This window comes from Lissotriton vulgaris, chromosome 2_1, assembly GCF_964263255.1.
Source record: "Lissotriton vulgaris chromosome 2_1, aLisVul1.2, whole genome shotgun sequence".
Classification (NCBI taxonomy): Eukaryota; Metazoa; Chordata; class Amphibia; order Caudata; family Salamandridae; genus Lissotriton; species Lissotriton vulgaris.
Genome location: NC_141687.1, coordinates 404,212,797 through 404,236,024, shown reverse-complemented (window position 1 = coordinate 404,236,024; position 23,228 = coordinate 404,212,797). Strand labels below are relative to the sequence as shown.

The 23,228-nt window shown below is 45.8% G+C and overlaps 1 protein-coding gene across 2 annotated transcripts in view; it reads right to left on the bottom strand.

Moving 5' to 3' along the window:
• NBEAL1 (neurobeachin like 1) overlaps positions 1-23,228 on the bottom strand; it is a 916,399-nt gene that overhangs the window by 550,916 nt on the left and 342,255 nt on the right. For both annotated transcript variants that reach the window (XM_086955272.1, XM_086955273.1), the window contains one exon: positions 3,041-3,341. In XM_086955272.1, coding sequence (XP_086811398.1) covers positions 3,041-3,341 — 301 coding nt within the window. The remainder of the gene's footprint in view (positions 1-3,040; positions 3,342-23,228) is intronic.

Sequence of the window (23,228 nt, the reverse complement as noted above, 5' to 3'; positions counted from 1 at the left end):
AAAGGGTTGCCACAGTGGTGTTTGGGATTGCCAATGTTAAGCTGGTATTTGTCTTTGGCCATCACCCTGAAACCTTTGGTGCAAGGTTGCACTTGGAAAGCTACCTCTGCCTACTAGTCTTCTCCTCATGTGTCCCCTGAATTGCAGGGTTCCCATTGACTTTGCTGTGTCATTGTCCTTCTTGAGTTGCTAAGGGTTTCATCCACTGCATTACCAAACAATTGTTCCCCGTTGAATGGTTTGTTAATTATATTAGCCTGTACTTCTGGTTTAAAACCGGACACTCTTAACAAGGCATGATGTCTCAAGGTGGTTCCCACCATCATCTGTCTATTTGCTGTATTTGCTGTATCTGGTGCAGATTTTAAGCATGTACGTGCAATGTTTTTTCCCCTCTTCTGCCGAGGATGCTGCTCTCTTGCGATATTTTTCTGGCAGATGCTTCATCAGCTCTGCCATTTTGTCCCAGTGCTGATAAGCATATCTACTGACCAGGGATTTGAATTGGCTATTAGCCATTGAGTTGCTTCTTCTTACTTTCTTTATCCGGTGGCGGTCGGATGCTGTTGTTACATTGGCCCTTTTTATGGCTATGGCAGCAATGATGGAATCTGATGGTACAGTTCCTCGTATATTTAGAGGGTACTTTGATGAATGCTTCTTTTTTGTCTCAGCCCCTTGTGTTACTGCCTTGCAAGTTGCAGGTTCCTTGAAGGCTTCTCTTCGCTGACCCAGTATGTTTGGGAGCATTGGTAAGTATTAGCTCCATCTTTTGGGAACCTCATATTGTCTCTATGAGGAAACATGACTGATTTCTCCTCTTCCAGTTGCACCCCATACTTATCTGCCACTCTCTTCATTAGCTGGCAGTACAACGCAATGTCGTTCAGAGGTGATGGCCTCTAGGGATATGTGTCTATCCTATCTTCTGGGGAATCAGTCTCGATGTCCTGCCTCTTGTCTCCATATATTCGGAGCCCTCTGTTTCCTGGAACATGGCAGGGTTTCAGGGTCCTCTTCTTCAAAGAAGAATTCTTGTTTCTCCTCTCCTGCGGCTCTGGAGACATTGGGGGCTGTAGCTCTTCGATGTCCTTGGTCAGTTCTGTTTTTTCCATTGACGTTTTTGGTGGAATTCGAAATTTTCAAGGAGATGCATTGTACTCTTTTTTTCTTTTATATTATATAAGCTATTTCAGCCTCGAGACAACTCTTCTTCTGCTTAATTCCGGTGGCTTGCTCTGCCACGTCGAGAGTAGGTGTAGATTTCCTCTTTGACGTTGAGGCTTCCTTCAATGGGGTATCACCCAACACTTGTATCTGCTCCTCCTGACTCAGATCCTCTTTAGACATTGACAACTCCTGACTTTGATCATCTTTCGACGTCGTCATCTTTTGTGATGTCCGCCTACCTGCGGTCTATGCTTTGGGGCCTGAGAGATTCTTTCGGCCTCTGCTTGCCTTCGATCAGCTAAACATTTGAGGCAAAGTCAGCTCTCTGAGGATACCTGGTCCCTTATTTTGTCCGAAACTCTACTCCCAGTTTGATTTTTCAGTGTTAACTGGGAGCGTTTTTCTTTGTGCTTTTGCTGCTCCTTCTTGCGTCGTTGATTCTCAATTCAGCGTCTAAGCCTTCACCTTCGGCCACTTCTGCAATTTTATCCTCCTACTGGCTCGACAACCCCAGGTCTTGCAGCAATGTAGTCTCTTTATGCCCCTGCATGGCATAGTATACCTGCCTCCATTTTTCTCTCGTCTTTAAGGTCTTCAGCTTGAAGTCTGCACCACAGATCCACAGTTGTCATTCTTGTGGTACAGTAGAAGGCAAAGGTTGCACACCTGATGGATGTCCTTTTGTGCATAGTTATGGTGGCACTTTGATTCAGATTGGAAGGGTGTCTGCACCATATCACATGGAACACGGGCACCCCTGCCCGAACATTCTCCAGTTCACCCTCAACGTATAAATTAGATGAGTTCTTAGTCTGTACCTGGTCCTGGTGGTCTTCTCTCTTTTTCTTTTTCTTCAAAAAGTCTTCTTTTCGCAAACTGGAGAGCCTTCTGCAATGTTTCCAGACCCAACGGTGACCACGCAACAGTCGATGCCCAAAAAAATTAAAAAATTAAAACAATGAAGAATTCTGGAACTTACTACTAGATGGCGACTAATGCACAGCATTGAATTCAGAAAATAATCATGCTGCAAAATGAGTGTTTACTTGGAAAGCTGTATCTAAGATGACAAAGTTTCCAATTATTTCCCTCTTGGACGCGAGAGAGAGGCACACTTCTAATGAATAATTAACAGTAAAAAAGAAACATTACATCAGTACCAAGCTCTCTTCCCGCTGTATTCTAAGCAATTACCTATAGGTTATAGTAAGGCAGGCTAAGATGCACTCAAGTTTGTGAAACTACCCTAACCGGTAGGACTGGGCCCTGAGAATGAACACAATTTTAAAAGTGACTAATGTACTGAACCACTATGCATCTATCTCTGGGGACGGACCTGGCATGGACAGTGAGGTTTTTCATACATTCAGTGCTACTTACTGAACTATGACAACCAGTTGCCTCAATGGTGTCTATCAAGGGCTGTGTCAGATTGCATTGCTTCTTCAAACTTTAAACCATTCTTGCAGCACATTTAATGCTGATAGTTGACAGAAACACTTTTTAAAATATACAAATGTTTGTTTAGAACCTGGGAGGGGTCTATCTGGGTTTGAGCTAAATGGGTGTGCCTTGTCAATACTCTTTATTCACCTTATACTAGACGGGCAGTCTGTATGTAGGTCCATATCTAAAATAAAATAAATGTGTTTGTTCGGTATATTTCAATAAATATATCCAGCAAAAGATAAGATCTCTTATGACATCTGAATCCATTTTGGTTGTTCTTGTGCACTGTCTATCCTTTCATTTGCTGCCGAACATTTCTAGTCTAAACCCATCACTATTGTACAAACAAACTATGTTAAAATTCACATTGCCAAATGTACCAGGAATGATCTGATAAAGCTAACAAGGCCATGTTACTTACCAGCCAAGTACAGTGCTTTCACTTGTGAGGCTTGCAATGCATCATGGAAGATGATAATAGATCCAAGCTGTCCTTCCAGAGATGTTGGAGACCCCCACTCACTGTCCTGAGTTCCTGCTGATATACATTTTGAGACAGCACCAGATTTTGCAACCACTCCTCCCCAAGAAGGAGAATAAAGTATTCCTCCAAATGATCTGCTGGGTGGGACAGGGGATGAAAATGGAGGATCAGGAATTTGTGATGGAGGTGGGGTGGTAGTCCTCTGACCTGCAGAGCCAATGCAGCAAGAAGTAAAAGTCTGGAAAAGGCCACAGAAGAAAAACACTGTTTACTAGTAAAGAATCATTAGCACACAATAAAGAACAAGACAGACTGGTTGATTTAAAGGCAAAAGCTCTTTTGAAATACTTTTTAATCTTTAAGCACTGACAGCGAGAAATAACAATCTAGCTCAATCTGTTTATTATATAGCAACATTTAGCACAAAATGTTTTTAATGGCAAAGTTAGGAATTTATTGTAAGCAAAGATGATATTAGTTTTTGCATTACGGCCATGAGATGAATATGACCTCATAGGGGCAACCTTTCTGATTCATTCCCCTATAACTAAATGCATGTTATTTGTTCCATTAAAATCTTTACCCTTTACACTTGATGTAGGAATAACATAACAGTTATGGAGAATATTACTTTTAATGTAATCTAATTAGAAATTATTTATATAAAGGGCTTCATAACACACTTCTGTTGCTTAGAAGGGCTCTTAGTAACAAAGGTTACCCAGATGAATATGGTACTCAGTTTATGGAACTTTGGAAGGATAGAAGACACAAGTAAACACTGACTATGCATGCTCAAGAATTCTCCTGTAATGGGGCCCGCAAGCAGAATGGCCGCACTGACGTGAGGCTCCTGCTGCCTGGAAGAAAAATCCTTCATTCATCCTACACAAATGGGTCGCAAAATCGTTGTAACACTGCCACACTGTAGGTCAGCGCCTTGAGACCCTACGGGTGTAGCGCGCTATACAAATGCTTTGATTGATTGATTGATTGACTAACTGAGCTTCCCACTCGGTGAAAAGAGCGGAGAGATTGGATGTTGCCTGCCCCAGCCCCGGGCCGAGAAAGAAATGGCCGTGAAAGTAACCAGAGCTGTGCGGGGTCGCAAAGCAGCGAACGAGACAAGGCATGACCGGGGCCTCACATGAGGAGGCTAGGCCGCAAGAGCTGCGAGGAGCGAGAGACGAGCGCATGCGCGCTGGGAAGTGCCAACAGTGACTGGAAGCCTGAGCCACGATAGAAGGCTGCGAGCAGAGGTAGGAGAGGCAGCGGCGGTCGGAATTGGCGACCGACTTAGAGTGAGAAGATCGGAGCGCTGACGCAGCGAGGCCATCGCTAAGGCGGCCGACAGCGGGAACAGCGTGGACCTGCCGCCGGGGCCTCCGAGGAGAGCGAAAGTGATGGGGAGCCCATAAAGCCGTTAATAGTGCACTAAGCTACTGGCGCGTGGTGCACTAGGTGAGAGCACAAGGTGAGGTGGCGTGAACAGGCTTTGTACCCCCCAGGGCCTTAGGAAGACATACGGAGCGCGACGAACCGGATGGGAGCAGTGGTGAAGTACACCCTCCTCCCAGCTGATTACTGAAAGGAGGAGCTGGAAGCACAAAAGTGTAAAGCTTCTATGCATATGCACATATCGTGTGACACTGGGGATTGTATAGCGCATCTGACTCCCACTATGAGGCGCCATTTTGGGAAAGGAGCAGACAGGCCTTCAGCTTGGGAGTGAAGAACGGGGGTAACCAGCAGCCAGAACGAGCGTAGGAGCCCTGAAGGAGGCGCAACCCTTTACTGGGAGAATTGGTCAACAAAAAGCTGCCACGACTACACAGATAGTGCGGGGAAACCGGAAACCAGCCCTCATGCTGCCTCCTTGGTCCCCAGGAATATTAAGTGGACGCAAAGCGGAGAGTGGTGGCTGCAGGAGACGGCGATTTGGACCTAAAACCAGCGGCAGTGAACCTTGACAGAAGTGGGCAGGATATTGCGACCAAGGTCTTGTGCACACTGTTTATGAGAGGCTAGGGGCTGCTGTGCTGAGGCGTCCTTGCTCCCTCGTGCCAGGTCCGGCACCAGCTGCAAGGAGAGCTGGAAACTGCTAGAGAAATAACGCAACATATACTTGGGAGTGTGCACTGTGGGCGATATGGGAAAACCTGACACTAGACAACCAAAATAAAATTTTGAAACAGCGAGGAGAGTGAACAGACCCACGCAAGATGATCGGGACTCAGAAAGTGCGGAAAAGACCAGCGACGGAGCTACCTCGCAGGTTGCGGTTATGCACAGTATTTTGCAAGAGGTGCAGAAGGGATTTGGGACAGTGGTAGACAAAGTGAATCGGATGTCATCAAGGATGGATGCTATAGCACATAAACCTGACAGCCATGAAGAACGTATCAAAGAAACAGAAAGGCGCATATCCGATAATGATGACATCACCGCCAGTCAAACATAAAACTCACAAGAATGGATAAGCTCTTGAAAATAATTGCAGCCAAATACGAGGACTTGGAAGCCCGCAGTAGGCGCAATAACATCCGTGTGATTGGAATTCCAGAATCGACCCACACTGGCAGGATGGAAGAGCATATCGAAAAAATGCTACTGGCGGCTATTGGTAAGGAGTCATTTTCCACGCAGTTCATAGTTGAACAGGCCACAGAACACTCAGGCCACGGCCGACACCTGGTAACACCCCGCGGCCCATCATTGCCAGATTGCTGAATTATAGAGAACGTGACGTGGCTCTTCATGCAGCAAGAAATAAGCAGACACTGACATATGATGGAAACACGTTCTCGATATACCCTAACTTTACGCCCATAGTACAGGAGGAGAGGCGCAAGTTTATAGAAGTCAAGAAGAAATTGGGTGCGGCACAAATTGATTATGCGCTGCTGTACCCAGCGAGACTCAGGGTTACACATCAGGGGAAACCGCATTTTTTTACTAATCTGCAGCAGGTATACGACTCTCTCCGGTCAGTGAAGCGCATGAATCGAAGTGGCGGAGGTCCGGGGTCTTCGCAGCAATCCAACTCCACAGGAGCTGAAGATGATTCGCAATGAGACATTTCCAAAGACACTATCCTACACTAAAAGGTGACGATAATTAAACTGATGTGTAATAGTGAACTCTGTGGCTGAAAAGAGGTGAGACATTACCAGCGGACTCATTTGATCTAGTAGCAATGCGTTCCAGGCTCCACTCCCCCCCCTACGGAGTCCGGGCGGTATAACCGAGGAGGGCTTGGGGGGTGAGGAGTATTTGCGTTGCCGACTAGAAATGTCCCCCAATGGGTATTCCCCTATGGATGAACACAGCACATTATGTGCAGGGGGCATAAAAAAGTTTTTGACTGTTTGGGATTGGGGAGGGGGGGTGGATTACAAATTCTGGCAAGTATGGGTTGCTCCAGTGGGTGGGGAGAGGGATGGGTAGAAGTTGGGGTGTTTGTCATTTGAGAATAGTTGTGTTTACCTCTCGGGTGCAGTTTTTCGGCGGGAGGGGACGCTCAACAGCATCAAATGTGCGTTAAATCAAATGTATTTGGTCATTTACCAGATTGGGGAAGTATTGCATGAACAACATTCAGGATGCAGGTAGTGCTTGGAAAGCATGGCTGAAGCAAACTTAGGTACATTAAACATTATTACATGGAATGCAAGGGGACTGGGCGATCCCAGAAAGAGGAAGCGCATACTGTCATACTTAGATAGGCGTAACGTGCACATCGCTATGCTACAGGAGACTCATTTTGCACGTTAAAAACCAAACACAGTTGGTACACATTTTACGGCGCAGGTGCAGTCATGGGCTCGACTGGACTACTACTTAGTATCCAGAGGGATGGCCCCAACAATAGCCGGAGTAAGGCACTTAGCTAGAACCTACTCGGATCACGCACCAGTGTTGCTGGTGCTCTCTTCCGCCGACTTTAAAACACCACGCAGCCCCTGGCAACTCCATGCCCCTATCTTACTTGACACAGTGTTCCAGGAGGAGCTGGGGGAGGCGATAAGTGACTATTTTAAGCGGAATAAAGACTCTGTGAATAGTGTTGAAATTATATGGGAAGCATTTAAGGTAACAATACGGGGATATTGCATAACTAAGGGGGCAGGAGTTTTTGGGGATATACAGAACACCCTGCGGACATTAGAAACAGACCTAAAAACGCTGGTAGCTGAACGTGCAAGGGACCCGAAGGGCTCCACACAAGCTACATTTAGAGATAAGCTTACAGAGTATATGGAGGAAGCAAAGAGGGAAACTAGGTTTCGGGGTAAATATTAGGTAGCCTGGCAATATGGTGAAGGAGACCGACGTGGAAAGGCATTGGCGCAAAAGGTGAATCGACCCCGCTGCAACAACTATTTAATGGAAGTGGAGGATCTGGAAGGGGAGGCATGCCGTGATACAGCTATCATACTTAATGACTTTTTGAGTCATTACAAAAAGCTTTACTCCACAACTAGAACAAATGGCCTCGACCTAGATGGCTTTCTGGGGGATGTGTCGCTGGGCTGGCTAAGTGATGTGCAGAGGACCTTTTTATGTGCGCCATTCGAACTGGACGAGGTACAGAAGGCAATAATGGGGCTGCAGTCTGGAAAGGCCACAGGGACGGATGGAATCCCAGCAGAATTCTACAAAACGTATGTAGACTTGATGGCCCCTATCCTTAGGGAAGTGTATGAGGACTCGCTGGAAGTGGGACATCTGCTTGCCACTATGAGGGAAACACTCATACTATTGCAGTTGAAGCAGGGAATGGTACCAGAGCAATGCGATTCTTATAGACCGCTCTCACTCCTGAATTGAAATGCTAAAATTCTGGCCAAATTGCTTGCAACGCACCTGGGCTTGCTAATGGAGAACTTGATCCTACCCGATCAATCGGGCTTTGCACCCGGAAGGGCAACCTCTGACAATTTGAGGACGTTATTTGCTGTCTTAAGTAATGTTTCGCCTGACCTCCCGCTAGCTGCGATTTTTTTAGACTCTACCAAAGCGTTCGACTCCATAGAATGGGACTATATTTTTGGGGTAATGTTACACATGGGTTTCCCACCATTGCTCTTGTCATGTATTAAGCTTTCATACTGCTTGCCAGTGGCCAAGGTCCTTGTAAATGGTCATACATCACAATCGATTAGCATCACAATGGGAACCTGGGAGGGGTGTCCCCTCTCCCCATTATTTTTTGCCATCGCGGTGAAGCCGCTGGCGGGGAAACTGCGACAGCACCACAATCACAAGGCCTTACGCTGTAACCTGCGCCAAATACTTGTATCCTTATATGCAGACGATATCACTCTTTACATTCGGGACCCCCAGCAAAACTTAAATCCGATACTTAGAGAATTCATAGTGTTTGGGCAGCTTTCGGGAATCCAGATAAATTGGGGGAAATCGAGCATTTTCCCGCTAAAAACAGCCACAACACACTTCTCGCTGGATTACCCCCTGGAGTGGTGTGAGGACGAACTGAAGTATTTGGGGATAAGAGTCACCAGAGATAAGGAGGAACTTATAAGGATGAATTATGGGACGGGCATAATTCGTATAGCAGATTGCGTCCCACGCTGGGTGGCGCTACCCCTCTCCATGGCGGGCCAAGCGTCCTTGATAAAAATGGTGGTACTCCCCCAGTTGTTATACCTTTTTCTAAACATCCTGTTTTATCCGGGAACACAATTTTTTAAATCACTTAAGTCGGAACTGATACGCCTTGTCTGGTGGGGTAAGCAACCTAGATTGCAGTGGGAGGTAATGACACGACCCTACTTACAGGGGGGGTTTGGCATACCGAACTTCAAGCTCTACTTTATGTGCACGCAAGCCCACTACGCTTGGTTTTGGGTGAAACAGCCGAGATATATGCCTCAAGTCGCAGTGGAACATTGGCTTGCGCACCCCATGCTGATAGAGGGACCATTATATGCACCAGTAGATAAGAGACAGAAAACCCAACACTGTCACACGCACGATAGCAGCATGGCAACGCATAAGACATATGCTGGATGTTCCCATGTTATACTTGCCCTTGATGCCTCTTACTTACCATCCTAACATGCCGCTACTACAGGAGGGGGGTTTTCGAAATTTTTAACAGCGGACCCACATTTGCACCTGGGGGGACCTGTATCATGAAGGCCAATTCCGCAATATCGAACACATGTTCCAAAATGCTCAGAAGACACCACTAGATGTCTTTGTGTATATTAGACTGCGGCAAGGGATAAGATCACTTACTCCTGATTTCCCGGCGGAACCACAAGCGCTCACCCCACTACAACTCATACTAGGGAGAGATACGGCTAAAAGGCTGGTTTCATTGATATATAAAACGGTGCATACACGGAGGGAATTACCAACCACATTGTCGCACACAAGATGGGGAGAGGAACTTGGACAAGCCCTGACACACGAGCAATGGGAGGGTTGTTGTCTGCAGACTGAGTGAGTGTCGGCCAGCAGCAGACTCCGGATAATACATTATACATTTTTACACATGTTACATTATACCCCGGCCAAGATGTACAAATTCAAGTTGAGAGACGTTGATAGGTGTGATAGATGTCATGCTGCGGGGGATGATTTGCTGCACTTAGCATGGGGTTGCCCTGAGGTGAACATATACTGGAATCAAGTGTTTCAGGCTTTACAATTAATGATTGATATACCTGTGGAGGCTACGCCATTGATGGCCCTACTTGGATATGTTAAGCCCCTACGAGCTGAACACCGTAAATTTGCTGCACTGGTGCTACTAATGGCCAAAAGGAGGGTGGCTTGCCAATGGGGCAGGGGGCGGGCACCCAAGTTCAAGGAGTGCATTGCTGACCTGATAATGTGCCAAGAGCGTCTTACGACTTATGCAGAATTACTACCTATAGACTCCAGGCCCAGGGATATATGGGCCCTATTGCAGTGCTACTCGATTGCCCATCCGAGGGGTGAGAACCAGTGGGATAATGGGCATTGTGGTATGGAGTGAAATAAGAGTGCGATCCTAAGAGTTAGGGCGGGATGAAGGGGAGACATGTATGTATATAGATGTTCAGATACACGCAGATGAACGAGAAGCAATATTGAAAAATGGTAAGGGAAGGCAGAGGCGGAATGTCCAGGTACCCTGATATGTGTACAGTTATCACTACTATGTTGTTCTACTGCTGAGATTTGCTGGAGAGGTCAAGAAATGTATGTACTGTTGCGATGAACCTGATCTGTGTTTCACATGGGTGTAAGGTGCTGATATTGAACCTGTTAACCTGAAAAACAATAGACAGAAATAAAAAAAATAAAAAAAGAAGAATTCTCCTGTAATGACCCGACTATGGCAACCTGTTCTCTACTATGGGCCAGCAGACTTGACTCTGACCAGGGCAGGGAGAAGTTACCTCAGCAAATACGTGCTGAACTTGAGAAGAGTTTAGATGACCAAGACCACTTGTTAACACTGACACAGGGACAATCTGAAAGAGTGCTTCAATTGGATACTGGTTGATATTACGAGCGCCATGAAGGTGCACCACAATTCAAGGTGGACAAATATGTTGCTTTTTCACTACACAAGAAATGATGGAACAGTTATTACTCCCTACAACCTTATCTTTTGGGAGGAAAGCCAGTTTACTCAGTGATGTCTGTTTTCGAGATTCTGCTGAAGATAGTGTACCAGTCAAATAACTGAAATACATAAAGGACATCAAGAACCAACTCTAGGGGATGTGCAAGTTGGCCATCCAAGCTACTGCCAAGAATATGGATTTTTTGGCACAAAAAGAGGGTAAGTGAACAGTATCTCTAACCAGGAAGTCATGTTCTAATCTAATGTTTCACCCACAACATGAAGAAAACATAGAGGCTCATTAGGATTCCAAGTCTTTTATTATGAAAAGAGAAGTTCCAATACATCCCACTGTACAAACTTTGAATGGATGGTAGACCGACAAGTCACAAGGTTCTTCACAGGAATCGTCTCCTTACTGTGGGACAGCTTCTGAAGTTTCCTAGCCTCAAAGGTCAACAATCATCACACAATCACTCAAATTCGGAAACACCTTTTCTGGTAGATACACTAACTGCAGACTCCTCACCTTGTGGATTTCAGGATCCAGAAAATGTATTAGTAATTACCTCAAACGTCGACAGGTGGCATTGTTTGTCTCTGCGTCTAGTCCGTCGACTCCGCATGTGACACTGGGGCCCCTTTATAACTGACACCTCCACGAGCTGTAAGTTTCTTTATGATCTCCGTGCCCGCCGTCGGATGAGGACCCATCGAACGCAGAAGTGCAGTGTGCAGATCGTTCACGTTTAAGATCTTATCAATAAACTGTATGAATCCATTTCAGAGAATGGGCAGGATGGTGGGTCGGTGAGGAATCTGCAGTTAGATAGTCTCCAACAGAAAAGTCATTACCAATGGTACGTAACTTACTCTTTTGATAGATACTTATAACAGCAAGTTTGTTCACCTTGCAGCAGCACCCTCCAGGTGGTGTGTGGGTGTAATGGCTCAAACTAAAATGTCTTGTAGGACAGATCAGACAAAAAGCTAGTCCCGCCAAACATGGTTTTCCAAGCAGTAGTGCTTCATGAATGGTTTGAGGGATGCCCACCTAACAGCCTGGCAAATGTCCATCACTGACACACCATCTCAAGGGCATTGATAGCGGCCCTTACTCTGGTAGAATGAGCATGCAAGCTTTCTGGAGGCTGATTCTAGGCCAGCCCATTACAGATCTTGATGCCCTCTTTTGCACAGCTTTGTCTTTTGTAGCCCCAGAGAAATCAAAGAAATGCTACTCGTCTTGTCAGTATTCCCTTGTTCAGTCCACATATGTTTTTTCTCCTTGGAGGGATGAGGCGGTGAACAGAAAGCTGGTAAGGTGATGGATTGATTCACAACACATCAAGACATAATAAGTCCTCTGTTTAAGGCCTAAAGTAACTTCCTACAGGAATATCTTTCATATATTAGAGGAGACACTTCAGCCATATATTAGAGGAGACACTTCAGCCATATCTTTCATATATTAGAGGAGACACTTCAGCCATCTTCATCATAGGTGGCTCCGCTCACCAAGGTAGGTAAAATACTACCTGAGTGGCCTCAAAGAGAAATAGATTTGGAGTGCACATCGAAAAGGTGAGTGCCAAATTAAGGTACCACTGCGGAATGACAAATGGGGTAGGTGGGAACAAATGGACCAGCTTCTTTAAAACAAGCACTTGCAATGCAATACGTCTCGCATTTACGCAAGTTTAAGCTATTGGCATTGTAAATGACAATGCCTTTTATTTATGTTTTAAAAACAAAAATAAAAGGCATTGTTATTTGCAATGTCAATAGCTCAAACTCGCGTAAATGCGAGACCTACTGCATTGCAAATGCTTGTTTTAGGAGGGTAAGCGGGAAGGGAACAGAGTAGCCATGCGTCCAAGTGCCCCTGTCCAGCACGTGCCAGCTGAGGGGGAGGGGGAGTGACTCTAGTCTTGACAGCCCATTATATATTGTGGTCGCCTAGTTTTATTTGTAAGAATGAAGTCAGTACTGTATTTTCAGCATGTTTTTGGGAACAACCAGTTTTGTCTGACGCGGGAACTGGAGCACAGGGAGATAACAAAAAGCTACAAGATGTAGAAAGCGGTCAGTTGGTATCAATTAATCAGGGTACTTGTAAAGCGTGCTACATACCTGTGAGGGTCTCAAGGCGCTGGGGTGGGGGTGGGGGGGGCGTGCGTGCGTGGTCGGTTGGTGTCGGTGCTGTCCCTAGCGCGGTCGGCCACCAGGAGTCGTCCCAGCCTGAGGGGGTGGGTCCGAGGATGAGGATCTCCGTTTTGTCCGAGTTCAGTTTCAGACGGCTGCTCCTCATCCAGTCGGCGATGGCCTTCATGCCCTCGTGAATGTTGGTTTTGACGGTGTGGGGGTCCTTGGTGAGGGAGAGGATGAGCTGGGTGTCGTCGGCGTAGGAGATGATGTTGAGGTTGTGGTGGCGGGCCACTTGTGCGAGGGGGGCCATGTAGATGTTGGACAGTGTCGGGCTAAGGGATGAGCCCTGGGGGACGCCGCAGATGATGTTGGTGGCTTCTGACCGGAAAGGTGGGAGGCGGACGCTCTGGGTTTTGCCGGAGAGGAAGGACGTGGTCCAGTCAAGGGACTTCTCTTGGATTTCGGCTTCTTGGAGGTGTGTCTTTAGGGTGCGGTGGCAGACCGTGTCGAATGCGGCTGACAGGTCCAGGAGGATGAGGGCCGATGTTTCGCCGTTGTCCTTTTGGCGTCTGATGTCATCTGTTGTGGCGGCGATGAGGGCTGTCTCGGTGCTGTGGTTTCGTCTGAATCAGGATTGGGACGGGCACAGGATGTTGTTGCCTTCGAGGTGGTGGGTCAGTTGAATGTTGACGATTTTCTTGAATACCTTTGCCGGGAACGGGAGCAGGGAGATGAGTCGGAAGTTCTTGAGGTCCTTGGGGTCCGCTTTGGGCTTTTTTGAGGAGGGTGTTGATTTCGGCGTGCTTCCAGCTTTCCGGGAATGTCGCTTTTTCGAAGGAGATGTTGATGACCTTCCGTAGTTGGGGTGCGATGGTTGCGTCTGCTTTGTTGAATACGTGGTGTGGGCATGGGTCTGACGGAAATCCTGAGTGGATGGAGTTCATGATCTTGCGTGTCTCGTCGTCGTTGGTGTAGGTCCAGGAGATCAGGTGGTTGGCGCTGTTGGTGATCGTGGGGGTGGTGGAGTCGTGCATCGTTGGTGCGGTCTTGGAATTGAAGCTGTCGTGAATGTCAGCAATCTTGGGGTTGAAGAAGATGGCCAGTGAGTCACACAGTTCTTGTGAGGGCGGGATGTCGTTGGCGCTGGCGTCGGGATTGGAGAGTTCTATCACGATGCGGAAGAGCTCTTTGCTGTCGTGTGCATTGTTGTCCAGGCGGTCTTTGAAGGAGGATCTCTTGGCTAGTCTGATGAGGTGGTGATGTCTGCGCGTGGTGTCCTTGTGGGCTGGGTGATTTTCTGGCGTTCGTTTGTGGAGCTATTACTTCTTCAGCTTACGGCAGGCGCGTTTGGAGGTCAGGAGCTCGTCGGTGAACCAGGGGGCTCTCCTGCTGGCGTGGCTGTTGGATGGTCTCTTGAGTGGGGAGTGGGTGTTGGCGCAGTCGTCGATCCACTGTCTGAGGTTGCGGGCTGCGGCGTCATGGCAGGTGGGGTCGATGGGTGGGTTCTGGGCGAGGGTTGTGGTCAGCTGGTCTTCGGTGACTTTGTTCCAGCAGCTGCGTGGTGGCTGTTGGGTGCGATGGTGCGTGGTTGGTTTTTTGAAGGTGAAGTGGGGTTCAGAGGTATGGTCGAAGGCGACGAGGGTGCTTGTGGAGAAGACGGCGTCCAGCGTATGGCCTGTTGCGTGGGTGGGTGCGATGACTAGTTGTCTGAGGCCGTATTTGAATTCCGTGCCTCTTACACAACGGCGGACATTTAGAATCGAGGGGTTATCCATCTTCCTGTGCAAATATTTTCCTCAGAGTAAAGCGTTTGTACCAGAAGCTCTCAGTTTTTTTATCAGCTGCAGGTCGGGAACAGTCTTGGCACGGACCCCTATCTGTGGGTTGTGACGTCCCCTAAAGCATTACCGAGAACATAAGGCTTGCCCCCACACCCAGAGAATGAAGGTCAGATGACAGGATGGATTAATTCTGGGTTCATCGAAATTAACAGGTCCTTGCTTTTTTTACCAGCGTGATGTGCTTTTTCACATCCGACCCCAGAGGAGACACTGCTGAGCTAACTCTCTACTCACATCGTTTGTAACAAGAAAAGTGGCACGAATGCCAATCTCATTTGTAATGTAGCACTAGTGTGCCAAAACAAAATCACTAGTATGCATGCTGGTGATATGCTGAAAACATGCGGATTGTCTAAAAAGCAAAATAAATTGGAAAAGAAAACATCAAGTGCCTAAGGAAATTAAAGACGGCCTGTCATGTTTGAGAAGTTACTACACAAAACGGAATCCTGAAGACTATTATCAATGTACTCTAAGACCAATGTACATCTAAATAGAAAGGTGAATATTCTATCTGTAACACCACTAGTGTGTGAGAAGGGCAAGGCTACAACTAAGAATCATGCAAGGATATTAAGGTATCCCATCACTATACAGTATCGTGCCCAGTGTCATCATCTGGGAACCAAACAGTACCCACACAGGCTCTCTTATAAATCAGAGAAGACCAATGTGTGATGTACCGTATCCTTCTGATGATTCTATCTGAAGGAAAGAGCTGAACAAAAGATATGTGTAGTGTGCGTCAGACATAATTCATTGTCTCAATAAGTGCAGTGCATATACATTTTTTATATGCACTGCACTTATTGAGACAATGAATTTACTGTGTAGTGATGGGATTCCTTAATATCCTTGCTGATTCTTAGTTGTAGCCTTGCCCTTCTCACACACTAGTGGTGTTACAGATAGAATATTCACCTTTCTATTTAGATGTACATTGGTCTTAGAGTGATTCCGCTTTGTGTAGGAGTTGTAAGGAATGGGGTATTGAATCCTGTTGAGACTTTAAACTTCCCTCGGACCCTCTTTTGTGGTATTAAATGTTTGAGAAGTTGACATAGGTGATAATACGGAAAAACTGTGCTCGCATCTTAAACGTTGTGTTGCAGCGTAAGTGTACACAAAGATACATCTACGTGACACGCTATAAAAAATAAAGTGAGTCACTAATCAAGTGCACCTCTGAAGTTTGTGCATGAAGAGGTAGAAAAAAGTGCAACAGAAATGTTGTCCAAGAGCTCGAAAAAAGCGTGAAGGCTAGACGGCCGAAGTGTTTATCATTAAGTAAATGTACTTACTGGAATTCACATGCACTTCCTCATGCTATCTTGAGATGGTCCGCGAAATAAGCTTAAATACAAACTGATACGGAATATTTCGAAAAGCCTTAGGACTACACGTGTCGGTGGATGTACAGTGACCAACGCTTACCCTAAACAAGCCCCTTGTATGGCAGAGCGCGGGGAGCCTCTCGGGCAAACAAATGGCCGGTGTCATTGGGTGCTGCGGTCACGTCTAGAGCTGCTATTCGGTGCACAGAGAGCTGGAAGGAGTGGGGAGGAAGGATGGTAAAAGCGAGGAGCACTGCGAGACGGGCATAGATAGAGATGAGGGCTGGGGTGCGGGTGGCGTGAGAGGGCTGGGTCTGGATCGAGGGGGGAGGGATGGAAGGCGTCAAGAAACACACGGGGCTTCCCTCGCTGACAACACGTGCGTCAAGGCAGATGAAAACGTGACTGCGGGAGCTCCGGCCCTGGAATAAAAGCTTGGAAGAGAGGGAGCGTCATTTCACAGGCTCGAGCCGCAGGGGGCGGGAGACCCTACTACTGCCGCTGCACGCCCTCACACGCCCTCACACGCCCTCGCACAGATCGTCACTTCTTGCCCTGCTGCCTCCCGGACAGTACGAGTGTTCGATGCGCCACACCGGGTGAGTTTGCACGTTTCCTCTTGGCAGGGGTGGGGACGGGGGGGCTTAGTCATGCCATGGAGCCAATCTTAGAGTACGGTGCACGTTGACGGGCCATGGAGCCCACGGCAGAAGTGGGAGGAAAAGTGGAAGTTACTCCACGAGGCTTGCAAGGGAGACAGGAGATGGGCGCATCGCATGAGTGTACATGGTGAACGCGCGCGTTTACCAATCCGATCCGAGTTGCAGCCTACGCGTGCCCATCTCCTGTCTCCCTTGCAAGCCCTTGATCGCGACAGCGCTTTGCGCTGCGTCGCAGGTGCGAGACCTAACAAGCCCTTGAAAGCGGAGTCGACGACTACAGGTCTCGCATTGCGACAGCGCTTCGCGGCGTCGCAGGCGCGAGACCTAAAAAACGCTTTACAACATGTAACTTGGAGAGGGATGGCTGGTTAGGTATACCTGACCAGGTAAGAAGGCCTAAAAGGGCTGGCTGTGAGGTAACATTAACCTGTTGCCCCAGACAGTCCATACTGAACCAATGTCAAACAGAACAAGACAGCTGATAATTCGTTTTCACAGGTTGCATGTTTCAGGAAGAGCACAAGACAAAAACTTCTCCCATTGTCCCGCTTAAATTGATTGTGTTGATGGACACCTCCTAAGATAACACTAAACACTTTGGGAGAAATATCACAAGTTATCAACTCACACCACTCAATCTCCATGCATAGAGGTGTAGAGAGTGCAGACTGAAGTGCGAGACATAGCTCTGCTGCTGTGACAGTGGGTTCTCTGCAGATTTGGAGGACATGTGCTCAAACATTACAAAATTCTGGGTAGTACAATTTCCTCACCCACTCCAGATGACTTGGGCCTGGTCGCTCTCGATCTCATTGAGTACTCTGGGCAGGAGAGGGAGGGGTGGAAAAGAGACACAGGAGTTAGATGTTAGATAAAGGCATTTCCAATGGAGGACTGCCTTGGAACTCAAAAGACAAATATTTTGACTCGTGTTTTCTGCACTTGCAAACAGATCGAGCCAGAGTACTTCCCAATTTTGGAAGATGCCCTGTGCCACCTTAAAAACTATTAACCACTATTCATGATCCGCTAGGCAACATCAGCTGAGTTGGTCAGCCCGGGTGTTTAAAGGTCCTGTAACGTGCTGGGCAATCAGGAAGATATATGAACATTCAGCCACTTCAAGCGGTGCAGAGCCTGCCGACACAGGACCCACTCCCCACACTGCACTGTTTGTTGCAGTACCAGATGGCATATATGTTGTCTGTAAGCACCTGTTGTCATTCCCTCTTGATGGTTGGGAGCAGCACCTTCAGTGCCAAGCAAATTGCTTGTAACCCCAGCAAACTGTGGCAAAGACAAGCTTCTGCCAGAGACCAGAGTACTCTGATCTTCATCTCTCCCAGATGACCTCTCCAAACCAGTACCAAGATTGATTATCAAGGAAAGCAAATTTGTAAGGACGTATGGTACCCTTCATGGTTCGTACAAGTAGGGCTTTTTTTTATTTATGAATTATTTATCGATGTATCTATATGTCAACAAGGGCTTCATAAAGTTTTTTGCTTTGCCTTGTTTTCCCCACAAGCTTTATTTATTTATTTATTTATGGATTTTATAAAGCGCACGGCTACCCCCAGCGGGGGTGTCCCGGCTTTACGCCTGTTCTCTTTGGTTGGTACTAAGTTTGAGGAAGAAAAGGTTTGAAGTCATTTATTGTTGAATTTCCCTTTTTATAGTCTGCATTTTTCATAATACATGAAGTAGACAACTATATAGAGGTTACAACTTTTTTATTCTCACCGTTTCACTCGGTCACAGCTTGGGTGACCTTTATCAACACGTGGGGGAAGGTACACTACCAGTGTTTCCCCTATCTAGAATTGAGGATTATGTATGTACATAGATAGAATTGTGCGTGTGGCTCAGGAAGGGTTCATGTTGAATTTTGCAGGTTACTGTAAACCAGGGGTCTCCAAACTGGTCCTGGAGGGCCGGATCCATGCCAGATTTTTTGGATATCCCCATTGAGATACATGTAGTAATTTTAAAAATCTGGCATGGATCCGGCCCTCCAGGACCGGTTTGGAGACCCCTGCTGTAAACTAAGAAGGATCTTAATTAGTAGCATCCCGAAGAAGGCCTTTCACGCCGAAATGTGCGCTGTCACGCCACAACAAAGTGTGAAAATTGAACTGGAATTATGATACTAGTGTAAGAAATAAAAGACAAAGTAGTGAATATGTAGCTATATATACTGAAGATGGAAAAAGTATGACATGTTATAATGTATACATTCAAGACCAGTGATGAGAAAGATGTCTTTTAGTGGATATGTGGAGGAATGAAAAGTTTGGTGGATGTATGAGTATAAGAATTGGCTTGGTAGTTTGGTCTGCCCTGTTCCCATGATGCACTGGGCCAGGGTCAGACTAATTTGCATATAGCCAAGTTCTGAGCTGGGATGGTGCAGTGAGCTAAAAAACGGTGATGGATCAAGCCCTGATCTTAGGACTGGGTAAGAGTCGTCTGCTTAATTCAGACACTCTGTTCATCACCACCCCCTTTTCTGGATGTATGAAGAATACAGAATGAGAAATATCCAGGATAAACTACCTGGAGTTAGGGTATTAGTGGAAAAAAATTGAGATTGAATTCATGAAATTAAATACATGCTATTGAACTATCAGAAATACTGTGAATGAAACTACTTATGAAACATAACTTTCTGAGCCACATGGTGAGATACAGATGAGAGACCTCTTTTCTTAGGTTAAAAGGAAAGGTTGCCAGGGATATTGCTCATATAGAGGTACTCATAAATATCAAATGGGTTGAGTAGTCTGCCCACTGTTCTGGCCAATGATTCAAGCTATCCAGTACTGCTACAGGAGGCCAGAGTACAAGCACTTAATAGATAGGCAACAAATCTTGGAAATGTCTAGCTTCATGTAGGATTTATGGACAGCTTCACTGGAAGCATTGTATAGGCAAAGGAAGAGGACTAGTCGCTTGTTCTAGTTTGCTTTTTTGCCTCTAGAACCAGGTGGTCTAGAATTCTTCCAGAACAGAGCACTATCATTCCCCACATCTCTATATTGAGGTGATGTGCTAATAGTCTGAAAAGAAAGGAGGCGATCTGAGGCCCATAGCTTACTCTCTCATTGGTCCATGCCTACAATGCCAAATGCAACATTTCTGAAACTTGGGCTCTTCCAATTTTTAACTTGTTTGTTGAGCTGGAGACCGGGTGGCTTGTCATACCTCTTGAAGCCATCTATGGACTCAGTCACTGATGGTGGCCCCTAGCTGTATATCCACCTTAAATACACCTCATTGGTAAGGAGAACTTTACTTTAAGGCAAGGCTTACTTTGAAAAATGTGTGTTGATTATCACATCTGGGACTTTAGTAGAAATGTAATCTGACAAAGAGTAATCTTAATACAGTGAATTCACAATTGTTCTGAAAGCATAATTCCTGGGTGTGCAGAAATAGTTTAGATCTGAATCAATATTTTTAGAAAGAAATCCAGATGATCAGAACATTTTGCCGATGATGAGTCAACTTTAACACTAGAATACAACTGTTTATCTAAGCATTCAGTGCATATTGTTTGTTCAAAAATGATGGAAAACAAAATGGGCATATTTAGTTCTTTCTACTGTAGGGAAACAAATCTTTGAATAGGCTGCAGCAACACAGCATCCATTTGTCAATATAAAACCTAGATTCTCCTGTAAGTGCTGCAGCACACCTGTGTCCAGGTATTTCCTTATGACGTGCCTCTTCTTCAGAATAAAAAGATGATGAAGAACCAGACCCAGAATCAGCTGAATCTGATGAGTTAGACAAACCGCTAGAAAAACAGTTATAATGATGAGCAATCTGAGAGTACAGCTATGCATAGACTCAAAAGGTAAACACACCAAAAATGTTAGGACTAAATTAAGGTCCCCTACGGAAATAATGAAAGGTGAAGGGGGAACATCTGTCTTAAACTTTTCAGGAAACAGGTCACAATGGGTGACGTGAACAGGGAGAGTTGGTCCAGCAACAGCATGAAAGCTCAAAGGGCTGAAAGGTACCCTTTAACTGTGCCCAAAGCAAGGCCTTGCCAGGCGAGGGACAATGGAAACAAAAGAACTTCAGATAAGGGTGCAGGCAGAGGATCAATACATTTGGCAGCACATCAAGCCACAAATGTGGCGCATAAGCAGCCATATACAGTCTCTGTTGAGGGAAGCCTGACTGCTAAGATGACATCACATACTTTGGGAGTCAGAATGAAGACTTTCAGCTGTCACTGCTCAAGCTCCACGCAGGCATGTGGAGAGTGCGTAGGTTCCAGTGCAGAACCTTGCCTTGCAGCATACCCGCACGTATACCGTTTCCACACTCTCCCTCGCAGTATATGTTTGGCTCCGCACCCACCCGGTAAGTCACTCGTACACCCGAAGCAGACGGCTATTTCCCTTTCAGTCATCAGACTCACCGCATACTGGCCCTTAACAAGGAATCACAAGCAGCTATACTGCACACATACATTGTCTCTCCCAGGACCGTCATTCTATCCCCTGAAGAAGTTTATTGTAAATGAACGAAACGCGTTGGCTGGCTTTTTTGTATTCGGACACTTATGAAAATAAAGGATTGATTGAGACAATTCTAACAAGACCATATGACTTATTGACTTATTGACCAACCATCTTTTAATAACGAGTGGTGCACCACTCCAAAGTTTGGGTTCAAACAACAGCAAAATGTCCACAACGCCCACACTTCTTACATTCCTTACCCAACACTGGACACTTAGGAAAAGAGGCACCATGAGTAAGACTCCCACACCTAAAACAATGAAATTCTTTGTCAGGTCTCTTAAACACCCTTTGTCCAACACATGAAGATCCTGATTTTACAGCACACACGTCATCTTCTGCTCTTTTATTATCCTTATGTATGGACTTCATCCAATTTTCCGATTGTTCCATAGCTTTAGCAGTATACTGATGACATCTCCTAAATTGGGATACCCCATAATTCACAGACATGCTTGGATTTTTTTCTTACTTTTGACATGGACAATAATCTGATCTCTGATCATTTTATCAGTGATAGGACCAAAACTGCAATTGACAGACGGAGCCGCTAGTGCCGTAAGGAAATCAACAAATGTCTCACCCTCCTCTTGAGCCCTCATGTAAAATTGAAATCTGTTCAAAGCAACACTAGAAGAGGGTTTGAAACCAATTTCTATGTGAGCCATTGTATCTTCAAACACATTTCTGTCTCCACTATCATCGGTTTGTGGAAGAGTTCTAAAAACAACTTGCCCTTCAGAACCTAGGCAATGTAAAAAAAAAAGAAAATGTGCCCTTTCTGCAGACAGTCTCTCACCATCAATGGCTTTGAGATAAGTTAAGAATACTTCCTTTCACCTAGTCCAAGGCATGGGAGGTTCTCCTTTGTTTGAAACAATTTTGCAGGTGGCTCATTGCATTGTGACAAAATAATAGTTTAAAACAATAAGTATAAAATGGAATATTCAAATATTTAGTTGAGAAGAAACATGTAACACATGGGTGTTCAGTGGCACAGCAAAATACAAACACACTATTACTGCCCAATATGTGTACTGCCCAAAAATAAAAAAAACAATCTTACTTGGGAAACCTTTGTTTCAACCGTTCCACACGATGAGCACAGGTTACGTGAGGAACAATGCACTGCGGTGTCCGCACTCAAAAGGATTTAAACACCTCCCCGGGAAACGAAGAAAGACCCCAACTGACAGAAGAAAACGTTGTTCTAGCGTGTGTGCGCAGAAGCTCTTAAAACGCTCTTAGATGTCAGCGTGCACAAGGAACAACACAGTGAGTAAGGATTCTTGTGTAACAAAGCACTCACGCCACACGCACAAAAGACGAAGGCAAATCTAAAGGAGGTTCAAAGTTGAACGTGTGTGAGAAGCGTCTCGAAAACCACGTCACAACGAGCTGTAGAAGCTGACAGAGAAGGCTTTGCGGGTCAGGAAGTCGGTAGAACAAAGAAGGCGCACAAAGGAGGGGAGATTCAAAATTAAGCACAAACGGCAAACGGAAAGACAGGCAGTATGGGGCAAGTAATAAAAAAATGATTACCAAATGTGTTGTATATCAAGTCAAAGCACCGCAGCAAAGCAGAAAATGGTGGTCTTTATGTAGAGTCCAGTAAATCCAAAAGATAAATCCAAAGGATGCACGTAGGATGATAGGTTCTTTCCTCTATAGAAGACAATTCGCCCCTGTGCTGGATAATAGTGGCAAAAGAGTCTTTGATCCTCGCCAAAATTGTAATGCTCAAGTATAACCAGGAATTGTAGAAATTTAGAAAATAAATATTTATTTGATTCCAGGACAGCACAACTGCTCTGGACAACAGCTCCAGAAGTCTCACATTTAGATTTCAGAATATCTGCACCATGGCAACAGAGAACATAAGCACTTGAAAGGAAACAATTCTAAGTGAAGTAAATTAAAGAAACAGTATATTATATAATTAATTGAGAATACTACATTTGCAATTTTACGAAATCCTGTTCGGATTTTGTGTTTTTTTCAGTCCACCTGGACTGGG